At 37.3% G+C, this 13,400-nt stretch overlaps 1 protein-coding gene across 3 annotated transcripts in view; it reads right to left on the reverse strand.

Moving 5' to 3' along the window:
* LOC117414048 (SLIT-ROBO Rho GTPase-activating protein 3) overlaps window positions 1–13,400 on the reverse strand; it is an 85,393-nt gene that overhangs the window by 38,286 nt on the left and 33,707 nt on the right. For all 3 annotated transcript variants that reach the window (XM_058999595.1, XM_058999594.1, XM_058999596.1), the window contains exon 3: window positions 4,845–5,007. In XM_058999595.1, the coding sequence (XP_058855578.1) occupies window positions 4,845–5,007 (163 nt within the window). The remainder of the gene's footprint in view (window positions 1–4,844; window positions 5,008–13,400) is intronic.

Here is a 13,400-nt window from a genome sequence, read left to right on the forward strand (position 1 = left end):
TATGTAATACAGTGATATGTAAAAGTGCAGTGCAGCCACGTTTATTTAGTTTGTGTAACAGTATGATTGTAAACATTTAGTGCTGCCAAAGTCACAGTGTTGTTTTAATTCAAAGTAGCTGGCTTCAGAAACCAATACAATATGGCACATTGCCTCTGCTTTTCATTTAACTTCACTAATCTGTGTAATTTAACCTCCTTACTTGCAAGCATCATTAATTGTATTTAAAAGGTATACTAAGTTCCTGAGAGAAAAGCATGTATATATTATTTACGGAAGGTTGTAATTAAATACAGATATGAGGCAAGGCTCCACTTCTCTTTTACCTTGTTAAACACTGCCTTGAAAGACTTCTAAAAATAAAAAGGTTGAACAAAAAGTATGGGTGTTGGTTAGATAGGAAATCCCCAAACTCACAAACTTGTCATTTTGCTTTATTTTCTTGTCTAACAATATGAGTGGTATTCCAATACTCCCTGATTTTTGCCACGGTACTGTTGTTCTGGTTTGATATTATTAATACCAATGATGAGTTTGGAAAGTTTCAGTAGCTGTGGTTATACCTGAGTTCATACACATTATATAGTCATTATGCAGTTGGGAAGCTAATTGTTGTCTTGTAGCTGGGGAGCACCCAGGAAGGTTTTAGCGAGAGAGAGAGTGGAAGTGGAAGACTTACAAACAAACCCATTTAGAGAATCTGAACATGGATTAGAACAGAGCATAGGGGAATAATGCAGATCACCAAACCTACGAAAACCCACTATTTATCATTAAAATGTATTTTTAAAAGGCATGTTACATTTGTATTTCTTACAATGATGTGCACGGTGGATATCTATTGCACATTATTTGCTTGTTATTTACCATGTTTAACAATATCTACATTAATTAGAGCTTGCACTAAGACAGTTTTCTGATATACAATATTAACTAGCAAGAGATAAAATGACAAAAGGACAATAAAAATATATGCAAGTCTCCAACTTGCTTTTTTTTTAAATTATCTGCTGTTGTCCAGAAAACACAACCAGAGAGACTTGAAAAAGCTGGAAAAGACTTCCCTTTATCTTCTGCTACATCAATCCCAATCAAGTAATGAGATCTCGCCTATAGGATGAGGCCCAGCAAAAGTGCTAAGCTGATTTCTATAAACCCACATTGTATGGAATAAAACACTGTGGTTCTCTCCTGCTTTCCAGCTCAATTTTGGGCCCTCAGGATTCTGAACATACAGCTGGAGGACAAATGCGGCAAAACACTCCTAGCAGGCTTCCTTCCTTCCTCCCTCTCTCTCTCTCTCTCTCTCTCTCTCTCTCTCTGGCAAAATATTTGACAGAATGCACTGAGAGAAGCCTTCCTCTACTGCTACTGACTGTCTTTAACATTTTGAGTTAATTTATTACACAGAGAGGATCATTAGCTGTGCTTTATACAATAATATACTCATGTGCCACTCTCCCCCAAAAAAACAAAATGTTGTGCTCTTTACATACCAATAGATACAACAAGCATATTACCCTGAATAAATATTAGCAGAACCATTTTAGCAGACCAAGGCATTACCAATTTTGAACCGTAGCCTGATATAGTTGCACAAAGGCACTGATACGTTACTGTAGTAGTAGTAATGCTTCATACTGTTGCAATACAATTGGTACATCTATTCAATTGTACCATTCAGACCAAGCTTTTGTATGAATCTAATGTCAGGTCTCATGTTGAACAGTTCTGAAGTTATGGTTGGAAGTCTATTTGGTCTTATGTTGTTTATACGTTTATGTTGTAATTGCCTCACTGTTTGTTTAGCACTTTTGCTGTTGGTTTCTGGGCTAGAGTACTGCAGATTAAAATTAAAAATGCCATAATGTCAAATTGCATTGCTGTATTGCTACAGACGTGCTCAAATTTGTTGGTACCCTTACAGCTCATTGAAATAATTCTTCATTCCTCCTGAAAAGTGATGAAATTAAAAGCTATTTTATCATGTATACTTGCAGGCCTCTGGTATGTCATAGAATAAAGCAAAGAAGCTGTGAAAAGAGATGAATTATTGCTTATTCTACAAAGATATTCTAAAATGGCTTGGACACATTTGTTGGTACCCCTTAGAAAAGATAATAAATAATTGGATTATAGTGATATTTCAAACTAATTAGTTTCTTTAGTTAGTATCATACATGTCTCCAATCTTGTAATCAGTCATTCAGCCTATTTAAATGGAGAAAAGTAGCCACTGTGCTGTTTGGTATCATTGTGTGCACCACACTGAACATGGACCAGAGAAAGCAAAGGAGAGAGTTGTCTGAGGAGATCAGAAAGAAAATAATAGACAAGCATGGTAAAGGTAAAGGCTACAAGACCATCTCCAAGCAGCTTGATGTTCCTGTGACAACAGTTTAAGGTCCATGGAACTTTAGCCAACCTCCCTGGGTGCGGCCGCAAGAGGAAAATCGACCCCAGAGTGAACAGAAGGATAGTGTGAATGGTAGAAAAAGAACCAAGAATAACTGCCAAAGAGATACAAACTGAACTCCAAGGTGAAGGTACGTCAGTTTCTGATCGCACCATCTGTCGCTTTTTGAGCGAAAGTGGGCTCCATGGAAGAAGACCCAGGAGGACTCCACTTTTGAAAGAAAAACATAAAAAAGCCAGACTGGAATTTGCTAAAATGCATATTGACAAGCCACAATCCTTCTGGGAGAATGTCCTTTGGACAGATGAGTCAAAACTGGAGCTTTTTGGCAAGTCACATCAGCTCTATGTTCACAGACGAAAAAATGAAGCTTTCAAAGAAAAGAACACCATACCTACAGTGAAACATGGAGGAGGCTCGGTTATGTTTTGGGGCTGCTTTGCTGCGCCTGGCACAGGGTGCCTTGAATCTGTGCAGGGCACAATGAAATCTCAAGACTATCAAGGCATTCTGGAGCGAAACGTACTGCCCAGTGTCAGAAAGCTCTGTCTCAGTCACAGGTCATGGGTCCTCCAACAGGATAATGACCCAAAACACACAGCTAAAAGCACCCAAGAATGGATAAGAACAAAACATTGGACTATTCTGAAGTGGCCTTCTATGAGTCCTGATCTGAATCCTATCGAACATCTATGGAAAGAGCTGAAACTTGCAGTCTGGAGAAGGCACCCATCAAACCTGAGACAGCTGGAGCGGTTTGCTCAGGAAGAGTGGGCCAAACTACCTGTTAATAGGTGCAGAAGTCTCATTGAGAGCTAGAGAAAACGTTTGATTGCAGTGATTGCCTCTAAAAGTTGTGCAACAAAATATTAGGTTAGCGGTCCCATCATTTTTGTCCATGCCATTTTCATTTGTTTTCTTATTTACAATATTATGTTGAATAAAAAATTAAAATATGGAATAAACAATGGTGGATGCCAATTACTTTTGTCAGTTTTAAGTTATTTCAGAGAAAATTGTGCATTCTTCGTTTTTTGTGGAGGGGTACCAACAAATTTGAGCACGTCTGTATATTGTATTGTATTGTATTTCATTCTCAGCTTTTACCAAGTGTTAATCCAGTTCTACTTCACCACTCCATTCTTCACATGTTCACTGCGCCTCGTGTGAGGAATAATTAGTCACCTCTTCTCAAACTGTAGGCCAGATGTTTGAGGTTTGCTAAACCAAAGGGTCCACCTAGTGACAGCACACCGTCCTCTTGTGACTCACTGCATGTCCAGCCCAATGCCTTACATTCAGTTCTTTATCGTTATGTGTAGGAACTCAGGAAGCATTTATTTATTTTAAATGATTTAACAAGGCTGGCTCATTGAACCGCAAGGCATGTATATTCATGTGAGACCTTGAGCTAAGACAGTGATTATGAGTTATGTAAAATGTATGAATTGAGTAAGATCATTTATCACAACATTACAACTAAAGTTCAATGTCCTTTTAACAAAAAACAAATGCACAATATTGTAAATGTTTTAAGCAACAGAGGAGGGTGCAGCCATAATCAACAGACAGACTTACTATACATATTATACATATTGTAAATAATTGCAAACCCAATAATCACGTCACCTATATTTGCTATGACAGGAATACCAGACAGAAGCCCTGGCACTTCACATATTTATAGATACACTTTAAATGTGCTGCTTGAGCTAGTCGGTGGCTATACTACCAGATGAATTACAATAGATATGGTGTGGGAGCATTACATGGAAGGCAATTTGTGGAACTGTGAAAATCTATCATCATGCTCTTTATTTAATGTTATAGGCATTAAAGCCAGCTCAGAGCACTCAGCTGCTTAATAGCAAGACACAATCTAACTTGAACTGCGCATTTGACCTAAACTGTGTTATGCTGGTTTAGGAACATAGTGACCATGTCTGATTTGTTTAGAATTGTTTGAGACGGCAAACATTAGTAATTCATGCCAGTTAAACACTTGGGCGTTGCTGGCACAGACGGGAAAGCAGGCTAAAGGAGGGGAAAAAAGGCAGCGTAAAACAGTCACCCACAGGAAACCTAGTCAGGTGAAAACACCAAGCAATGTTTTTCTAAGACCTCAGAAATCTCGGCAACATGCTGGCTTTATTTTCTTTTTGACTGCGTGGCAGGGGGGAGTCCCGTTGATAATATGTTTTTATGAAAATTAAATTTTCTTACAAAGGTTCTTACCGGTTGGTTTGTGTGAATCAGGATGTGACAAGCTGTCACATTTATAATATAAAGAACCTCTAGGCTCTGCTATTGTATTGGTATTCTGGTCTATGTCGCCAATGGCCAATTATGTTTCAGCAGATTACATTTCGCACAAGATGATGTTATTTGGGTAGCAAAGAGAATTAAAAGATAGACAAACACAGGTTACCTTCTTGAACAGCCTGATAACATCCTCGTTGATCTGGGACAGTCGAACGATCACATTGTTCATGTAGATATCGTTGAGAGTGGCATGGTCACGACTCTCTCTCCTCGTCTGATTCAGAACCAGGTACCAGCAGTTCACAGGTGACAGGAGGTGTTGGTCTTTTCTGGAACATAAGAACGACACACTAAAGTCATGATATGATGCAAAACAGTACCACAATACTGCACGGATCATTATAAAAGTCCATTGTAGTATGTATTTTTATTACTGTGTGTTGTAATGTGTCCTGCTGTAATGCCTCTCTTGCAGAAGCAATATTATTCTTGTAGTCACTGGACATCATGGTATTAATGAACTGTAGTGAAAGTGCAGTAAATTGGTAGCATAGTCAGTTTAATTTCTTTAATGACTTCACTAAGGTCTGAGATTATGGCAATTTTGAATGTTCGGTATTTAAACTGTGAGATGGGTGTAGGTACACCTTGGAACCATTCTGCCTATAAAGGGGGTGTCTACAAATTTCATATACCACTAGCAGGAGGAAGAGATTATCTACAAATCTATGGGGGTTGATTAAAATGCTACAATATTGTACATTGGCTCCCTATTTATGTTCCAAATTCAGTAACAAACAGGCTTGTGTCAAAGACATCCATCCAGTTCACATCTGTTTTTTTCAATTAATACAAAAAATTACCACGATCTTTTTTTACGAGGGTTTCTTGGATGACTGAGAGTCTAGCTTACATGCAAAGCACTAAAAAAGTGGTAAGATCATTAAAAAAAGAAAATTAAAAACAATAAACTAAAACGTCTGAAAATGTTGCGAGGGGACAGTAAGTTAAATGGAATAATACTACAGATAAGGCATTCTCAATTTCCTGTATGGAGATGATGTCTGAGATTTTATTGATTGCACAATTGCTTTAGGGTCATGATCTTAATAACCGAGGACCACATTTTTAACTGTATGTCTGCAGCTTTTACTAGTCTTTCCTCATTTCTATCGTAATCATTAGAAGGTTAGCAAATTTTACATCAATCGGGTTCTTTAGAAAAAATCAATTAAAGTCACAAATGTTTATCACAGTAATTAAACCATAGGAAGAAGAGGGAGCTTTAAAAATATCCTACCTTTAATCAGAGTGGAAATGGCAATCATTTCTAATTAAATTGGTATCTAGCAGGGATGCTACTGAACTCCATTAACTCAGATTCCTTTTACCCTATTTTAACAACTACAATTCCAGACACATATCACAACCTCAGTGTCAGAGTCTATTAGAAATGTATTTTAACATTACAGCACTGCCATTTTCCCTCTGACAGATGAAATGAGAGACTGTTGCATCTCGATTGGTTTTAGATGGATTTTTTTTGCAAAATGTGGATGTATAGGCTTCTGTACGTGGGTGCAATATATCAAATTGTATAACATGGCTTGGGCAAATCGAGCCCTCTGATTGGTTAAGAGGCATGTAAAAAATCTTACAACAATGCACTGCTTCACTTAATGCCCCACCACACCAGAGGTATGGTATATTTCATAGTAGTATTATTATTCACAAAAGTTGATGGACAGTTTTAAAGCTTAAACAGTGTTAATAAAAACAAACCTCTAAAACAATTGAAAAATTAACTGTAAACTCAATTAATCAAAAAGCAGTACCTTTCTGGTTATCAACACAAGATACAAGTGGTTTACAATAAGTTTAGACTTCTATACACATACCACAGAAAGGGTTCAAAAAAGTTTTCCACTGTGCGCATATGCATGTTCCTGGTTTGGGAGTTTGCTAGGGCAGGCATCATTCTAATGAACTGAAATCCAAACAGAAGTCAAGGTCAGCTACTGACCTTTTCTTCATTTCTATGTGTTTGAGGGAAGGGGTGAATGACAATATTTATGATAGGTACTACTGGTGGAAGTCTTCATAAGAAACACAATGCAAACCCTTGGGTACGTCTTCCAAAATAATTACAGCCGATAAGGGCCTGACAAGAAAAGCAACATATGTAAACTTGTCAACTGTGGAGTGCAGTTGAAGTTCAAGAAAAAAAATATGTTGAGTTTTTAAGTCACAAGGGAGTAGTTCTATACATATTTTGGATAGCCACACAATAATGAAACCGGCTACAGTTTCTCACCCGATGGATGCAGACCACTTCTCAAATTTCTATGCAGTTAGAACAGTCTTCGAGAAACCATACTTGCTACATTTCCAGAAAATTTTGCAATAGTAGTAAAAGTAACATGTTCTATAATACACTACTGGCCCATCTGTGTGGAATAAAACACATGTAATGGCACAATAGTAGCAAGAAACAACTTGCAATTGAATCATTATTCTCAGTAGTCCCCCGTACCGTTAAAATGGCAATAATCCTCTCTGCCTTTCACGTGCTTCAAAGTGGAGCCCTATGGATACAGCTTTAGATGGAATAGATGTGATGGGAATAATTTCTTTTTAATAATGTAATATTGCCATCTTATCAAAGCCTCACCAAAGTCAGCTACTAAACTGTACATACTGTAATATGCTATTTATAAACAGGGCTATGTTTGTAACTGTCAGCTTCATTTCAGTTTTCCTTGTCACACTGGATCTGATACAAACAGACCTTTCAATTTTCTGTATCATTATTCATAATCAAGTCTCCTTTAAACTGTGCTGAGAGACAGACCAGACATTTAAGAGACCAAACTGTCTTGAATTTAAAGATTTTGTCTGCACCATCTCGAACTTTCATTCATATAAATCCAAACATGCTCTATTTTGTGGTCATGTACACTGCTGTGCAAGTCTTATACATGTTGCATTTACTCAAACCCTCCACTAGTGTTTTCTACTGTTATAACAACCTTGACTTGCAAAAAGAAGGAAAAACATTGAGTGAAGTAGCTCACATCACTTGATTTTCAAGGTGTGGTATCCGAAGCATAATCAACAAGTACAGATAAACATCATCTGTAATTGACAAACCCAAGACTGGAAGACCCAAAACACTGTCTAACAAGGATGAGCAATACTTGAAGATAATATCCTTAAGGAATAGAAAGAAGACAAGCGTTGAATTGACAACAGAACTGGCAGAAGGCAGAGGTGTTGTTGTCCATCAAATCAACAGTACGAAGGTCACTCTTGAAATCAGGACTTAAAGGATGTGTTGCAGTAAGAATATCTCTGTTAAGTAAGGGGAACAAGACTAAAAGGCTAAAATATGCACAAGAACACAGAAATTGGACTATGGAACAATGGTCAAAGATGCTTTGGACTGTTGATTGTCATATATCTCAATTTTTAAAATTTAAATCAACCTTTCAGCTCGTGAAATAGCTTGTACACATTCTTAAAATATATTCATGCCCACCGGTCAGTTCATAAACACTGAATATTGAATGGATGCAGCATATAACATTTTGCCTAATAACCTGAAACACAACTCAGAATCCATGCCAGTCAGTTACATTCCTCTTATGCTCTGTTTAACCTCCATATACATTCTCTAGTGTGTATAATGAATGTAGCACACAGCCTTATAAATATGTTATGCTCACTGAGATCCTCAAGCAGTTTAGCCTTGCCAAACCACTGAGACATTCCAACTTTGTGCGATTCTGTGCGCTTGTATTCTCAAAGAAACGTGAGCAGAGAGAACACAAGGTCTTTTGAAAGATGGGTCGTGGTGCTGAATATGAGGCACCTCACTAACATCCTTATCCGAGTGACGCATGTCACTTCTGCAGTGTCTACTTATAGATTTCCAATCCCCCTGCCCTGAAGCTTTCATTTCCACAAGCTCTGTTAGCAGCCAGCAGATAAGATTAAAAAGGTTCAATTTCTAGAGTTCTCCTTCGCATTTATCTCTTTTGAACTTGTTACAATGAAGGACATAGTCGATGATCAGACAGTGAAAAAGAAAGCTCTTTGAGTAAGGATTGTCTCAGCTGAAAAACACAGAAATTCTCCTTTAGATTTCAGCTAATGCATCTTTCAAGCATATGTTGCGTCAGGTTAGCATCCCTGCTAGTCTCTCTCCCTATCCCTCCGGCATGTCTGATGTGAGAATGAATCACTAGGAGCTCATTTGTGCCAGATGAATGGTCCTCGGAACATGATGGAGAGAAAAAGCAACCAGGTCACTTCCTGACCCCAGATGGGAATGTCTTTGGACTGTCAGGTGGATAGTTGGGGTATCAGAAGGTTAATGGCATGTGGAGTATTTATAAAGCATTAGTGTACCGGTAGATGCATTTAGCGCCATGTGTGTTATCTTAACGAATATATCCACTGATTAGAAACTGTGATTTCCTCCAGTGTCAAACAACCACTCTATAAAAAGACATATAACACAAACAAACTCAACACAAAATAAATAGCTTGAGCTACAAGGCGGTGAATTTACTATGTAACACTGCATCAGACTAGACAACATTTCTGGTTTACAGTCATTTGTGTTTTTCATGCCTTGAAAAAGACTTCTAGTCAAAATGCTTGTCATTGAATTTAAGTATCTTTTAGTATCTCTAAATTCAGCACTAGTGAGTGTCTGTATAAGAGCATAGTATCCAACTTCTAGATTCCCTTGCATCAAAAATGTTGACAAGCAGCAAATACACACTTAAATAATAACTTCAACTGCATACCTACTGCAGTAAAAATGAAAAGATATATGTGTTAAAAACCTTCCTGAGTTTTGACTGATGATGCTGTACCACTAATGAACCATACCTTTTTTCCTCAGAGAAATAATATTGCGACTTGTTCTAACAAGATGAGAGGCTGGTAATCACAAGATAATCGTACACCCTCCCCCGATTATAAGACTTGAGGTTCTCTGTTCTGTACGTTAATCAGCAGTCTATGTAAAGTCAAATCAGCTATTAAAATTTTAATAGGAACATGCAGATTTCCATCAGCCAGTCAATATCTCCAGCTACTTGTGGAGCCTATAAATAATTCATTACATTCTGGTAGGAGCCATTATAGAAGCTATATATTTGCATATTCATTCAGCCGTGTTAATAACTAGTGAACAATAATATGGTGAGCAAGGTTTGTCCTTAATACTGTGTTGTTAAATTCCTAATTTGAATACATTCTGAAGCCTTGAGTGCATTAAATGCTAAAGCAATTAACTGTGTGCCATCGATTGAGAATAAATATTCCAACCATTTAAAGTCTATTTAAAAAAAAAAAAAAACCATCCAGAAAGTATAATAGGTTTAGTAAACAACATTTGCAATGTATTGTTTTTGAAAAATTCCAAACATGCTGTGTACTTAAACAGTAACCGAATACCAAAACAAAAAAAAAAGAATTGTTCAACAAACCAATGGATAATTATCTCTTTACCACTTCATGTTTTTTTTTGTTCTTTTTTTTAACCAGAAGAATGTATTTGTTTCACTAAGGAATGCAAAAACAGTATGATACAGATAATATATCTCCTTAATCTAAAATCTGCAATTGTTCAGGATTTGTTCAATGTGTTTAATTTGTGGTCACTTTAAAGGTAGTGCTGACTTTGACTGTACCAAACTGCATGGCGGAGAATGCAAATGTTAAAAACTAAGAAGGCAAAGACAGAGAGAAGCCTATAGCCAATCAGGGCAGTCTTGACATTAAGAACTTGCATTTACTGTAGAAGCTTTTAATGCTGCACACTATACTGTATGCCCTGTAAACTGTACTGTGACAGTGTATTCTGTCAAAAAGAAACAAAGCTCCTGCATCTGCACGCTTCTTCAATGTACAATGTAAAAACAAAACAGATTACTGAATTTGTCCTCAAACACAGACTCTCTGCAAAAAAAGGCTTGAAGTGTATTAATAGCAATACAGCGGCTGAGCTGTGCCTGACCTCATGGTTAGAGCTGCCTGGGAACAAAAGAAAATATGGTCCCTGTAACGAGTTCCATTTTCCTATATCTAACTGAAGAGCTATGCAATCTGTAATTCAGTTTATTAATACCAGTGACGTGACAGTGCTATTTCTCTTCTGTATAACAATTGGAGAAAATGACTGTTTTATACCTTAATATACTCTAAAAGAATAAAATAACTAAAAACAATATTCATGAACTAGGTGTTGGGACTTATTTAACTTTTAAATCCATAACATGAAAGAATTAAAACTGACTCAATTATTCAACTGTATTTCTAAAAAAAAACACTTGAATCCACACTTATTGATGCTAATACTAAGTACAGTACTGTTTTTTTTGTTTGTTTTTTTTTGTTGTTATATATAACACTGAGACCCATCTGTTTTGTAATAATTTGGGGGTTCTGGTTTTGTGAGTCCTAAATTCTGTTTCTAGTCTGGCTTGGCTCTTTCGTTTTCCCCTTTGATAAAGCTGGTTAAGACTTTGACATCTACAGTAGTTAATTGCTTTTCTGGTCCCATTCTGGCAAAGAAATTCCTTTAATTTGGTTTGTCAGATGAGTAAATAAGAGTCATTAAATGTATGGAACAAAGACAGCTTTCACAAGAACAAAACTTCTGTTTTTATCTTTCCATGCTGGTGCTGGTAGCACATTTTGTTCTTGTTTATTTCTGTTCATTTTGTATTACTGGCTCTGATTGTAGCACAAGAGTGGCCCAGTTCTTTAAAAATAATGGTGAAAAAAAACTAAAAAGAGGAACCTAAGTCATACAAGGAAAAGCTAGACCAGATTTGTTTTCGAAACAGCCCTAGATACTAGTCAGATTCCCCAAATTCTCTTGGGGAGCAGTTGAGGGAGGTTTTGATGCAGAAAGCTGTACCTCAACCCTGGGGACACAGCTGTAACTAAATCTACATGTCTGTGGCAAAGTGGTTTGTAGTGTGCAGCTGTAGAGGTGATGCAATGCTCCAACAATAACACACAGACAGAGTTCACGGTGCAGACAGTTCTTTTATTTTTCTTTTTCCCAGTTTTGCACCGTTCAATAATAGCGCTGGCAGCTATACAGCAATGTGTAGTTTGCACGGTGAATTGGACTCCCGTGCTGGTGGTGATTACACAGTGATTAGTGACTTGGTGCAGTAGTTGTAATCCAGGTTTTAATGCTGGCTTGACAGCGACAGCTCCCAGGCGTTTAGCCGGATAATAATTACAAATAAACAGTTATAAACACAAACAAAATACAGCACTCACGGTTATCTTATCTCTTTACTCCTTTTACAGGTCCGCTCATAATCATAACAAAGGAACAGATCGCTCGGCCACACACCCTGATATACCTTCAGTCACGCCCCCATTGGTAGAGAGTGCAATCACGTTTCCTCCAATCCATGACTGACACATCGCCTACCGCAGTAAGGCGCTGACTTCTAGTATTGTGGTTTCGTCACCTTTTTGGATGGCCAACTTCCGACTAACCCTGATATGAACTGTCAAACCATCCAGTCCGGGGCACTGTTCCTGTTATACCGTGCCCTCACAGGTCAGGAGGGAGATTGTTGACTCGGATTCATTCGCTCTCTGTCACAATGTCTTATTCCATTCATTCAAATTTCACACAGAATTATTATTTACAATGTTCACTTCCTGCATAACTACAGGCTTAGTAAAGAAATCTCATAGGCTAAGTACAGTTAAAGTCTAACTGATTCTCATAAGGTAAGACTGGGAAATGGTACAATAAATGTATTACAGTACATCAGACTCCAAGAAAAGAAAAACTAAAATTTTATTAACAGATTGAATCTAAAATGATAACAGTCATGGAGCTGGGGAACCATTTCCTCCTGTCTACCTGACTGCAGCTGTTTCATAGATCACAGTGAAGCGAATAAAGCGCTAGTTGTTCAGTAGTATTTCTTAAAAATCATGATAATGATCACTAATCATTCATGAATAAAACATACTCTGAAATATGAGTCATGCTCTTCCTCCCTAGCAAACAGCAAAACGTATAGGGCCTGTCACAACCAAGCTCCAATAACTCATTTTCCCTCAGAATAATGATGTGGTCATGTGCAAGTTCAACAAGAATTCAGCAAACAGCAGAAATAAATCCTGCTGATCAAAACCAGTTGCTTTATGCAAATCCAGCTAAATAGACATGTGTAATGTCTAGTTATGTCTAATTACTGAAGCTGTTAAGAAATCGACATCACAGTACTATACAAGACATCTTACAAGTTGACCACCTCCCGTATTTGATAGATTCAATTCTCAGCTGACTGGGAGGATGAGGAGCTGGCTATTAATGCCAGGGCTTGGATTCTAAACATTCTGTGCAACAGGGTACAAACCACATAGTAAAAAACAGATTAAACCAGTACCAATGGGGTTAAAAAATACTGTTAGAATATTTTAAAGATGAACACGCCCTATTTCTCTCTTAGAATACTCTTGCTTCCACATCTAATGTACAGTAAGCTGCCTGTATAAAAGGTAAGGCACGAGCTAAGAAGTTTATTCCTACTGTATGTGCTAGACTCTCAAAGCTATTTACTCCAAATTGTCAGTAGCGCATTTGTTTCTGTAAGGAAAAATGAGGTCAAATGAAAATGTCTGATTTGTTTATTTCTGGTTTGTTAACTTTATAAGTTTTTTTTTA

The sequence above is a fragment of the Acipenser ruthenus genome, chromosome 25 (assembly GCF_902713425.1).
Source record: "Acipenser ruthenus chromosome 25, fAciRut3.2 maternal haplotype, whole genome shotgun sequence".
Taxonomy (NCBI): domain Eukaryota; kingdom Metazoa; phylum Chordata; class Actinopteri; order Acipenseriformes; family Acipenseridae; genus Acipenser; species Acipenser ruthenus.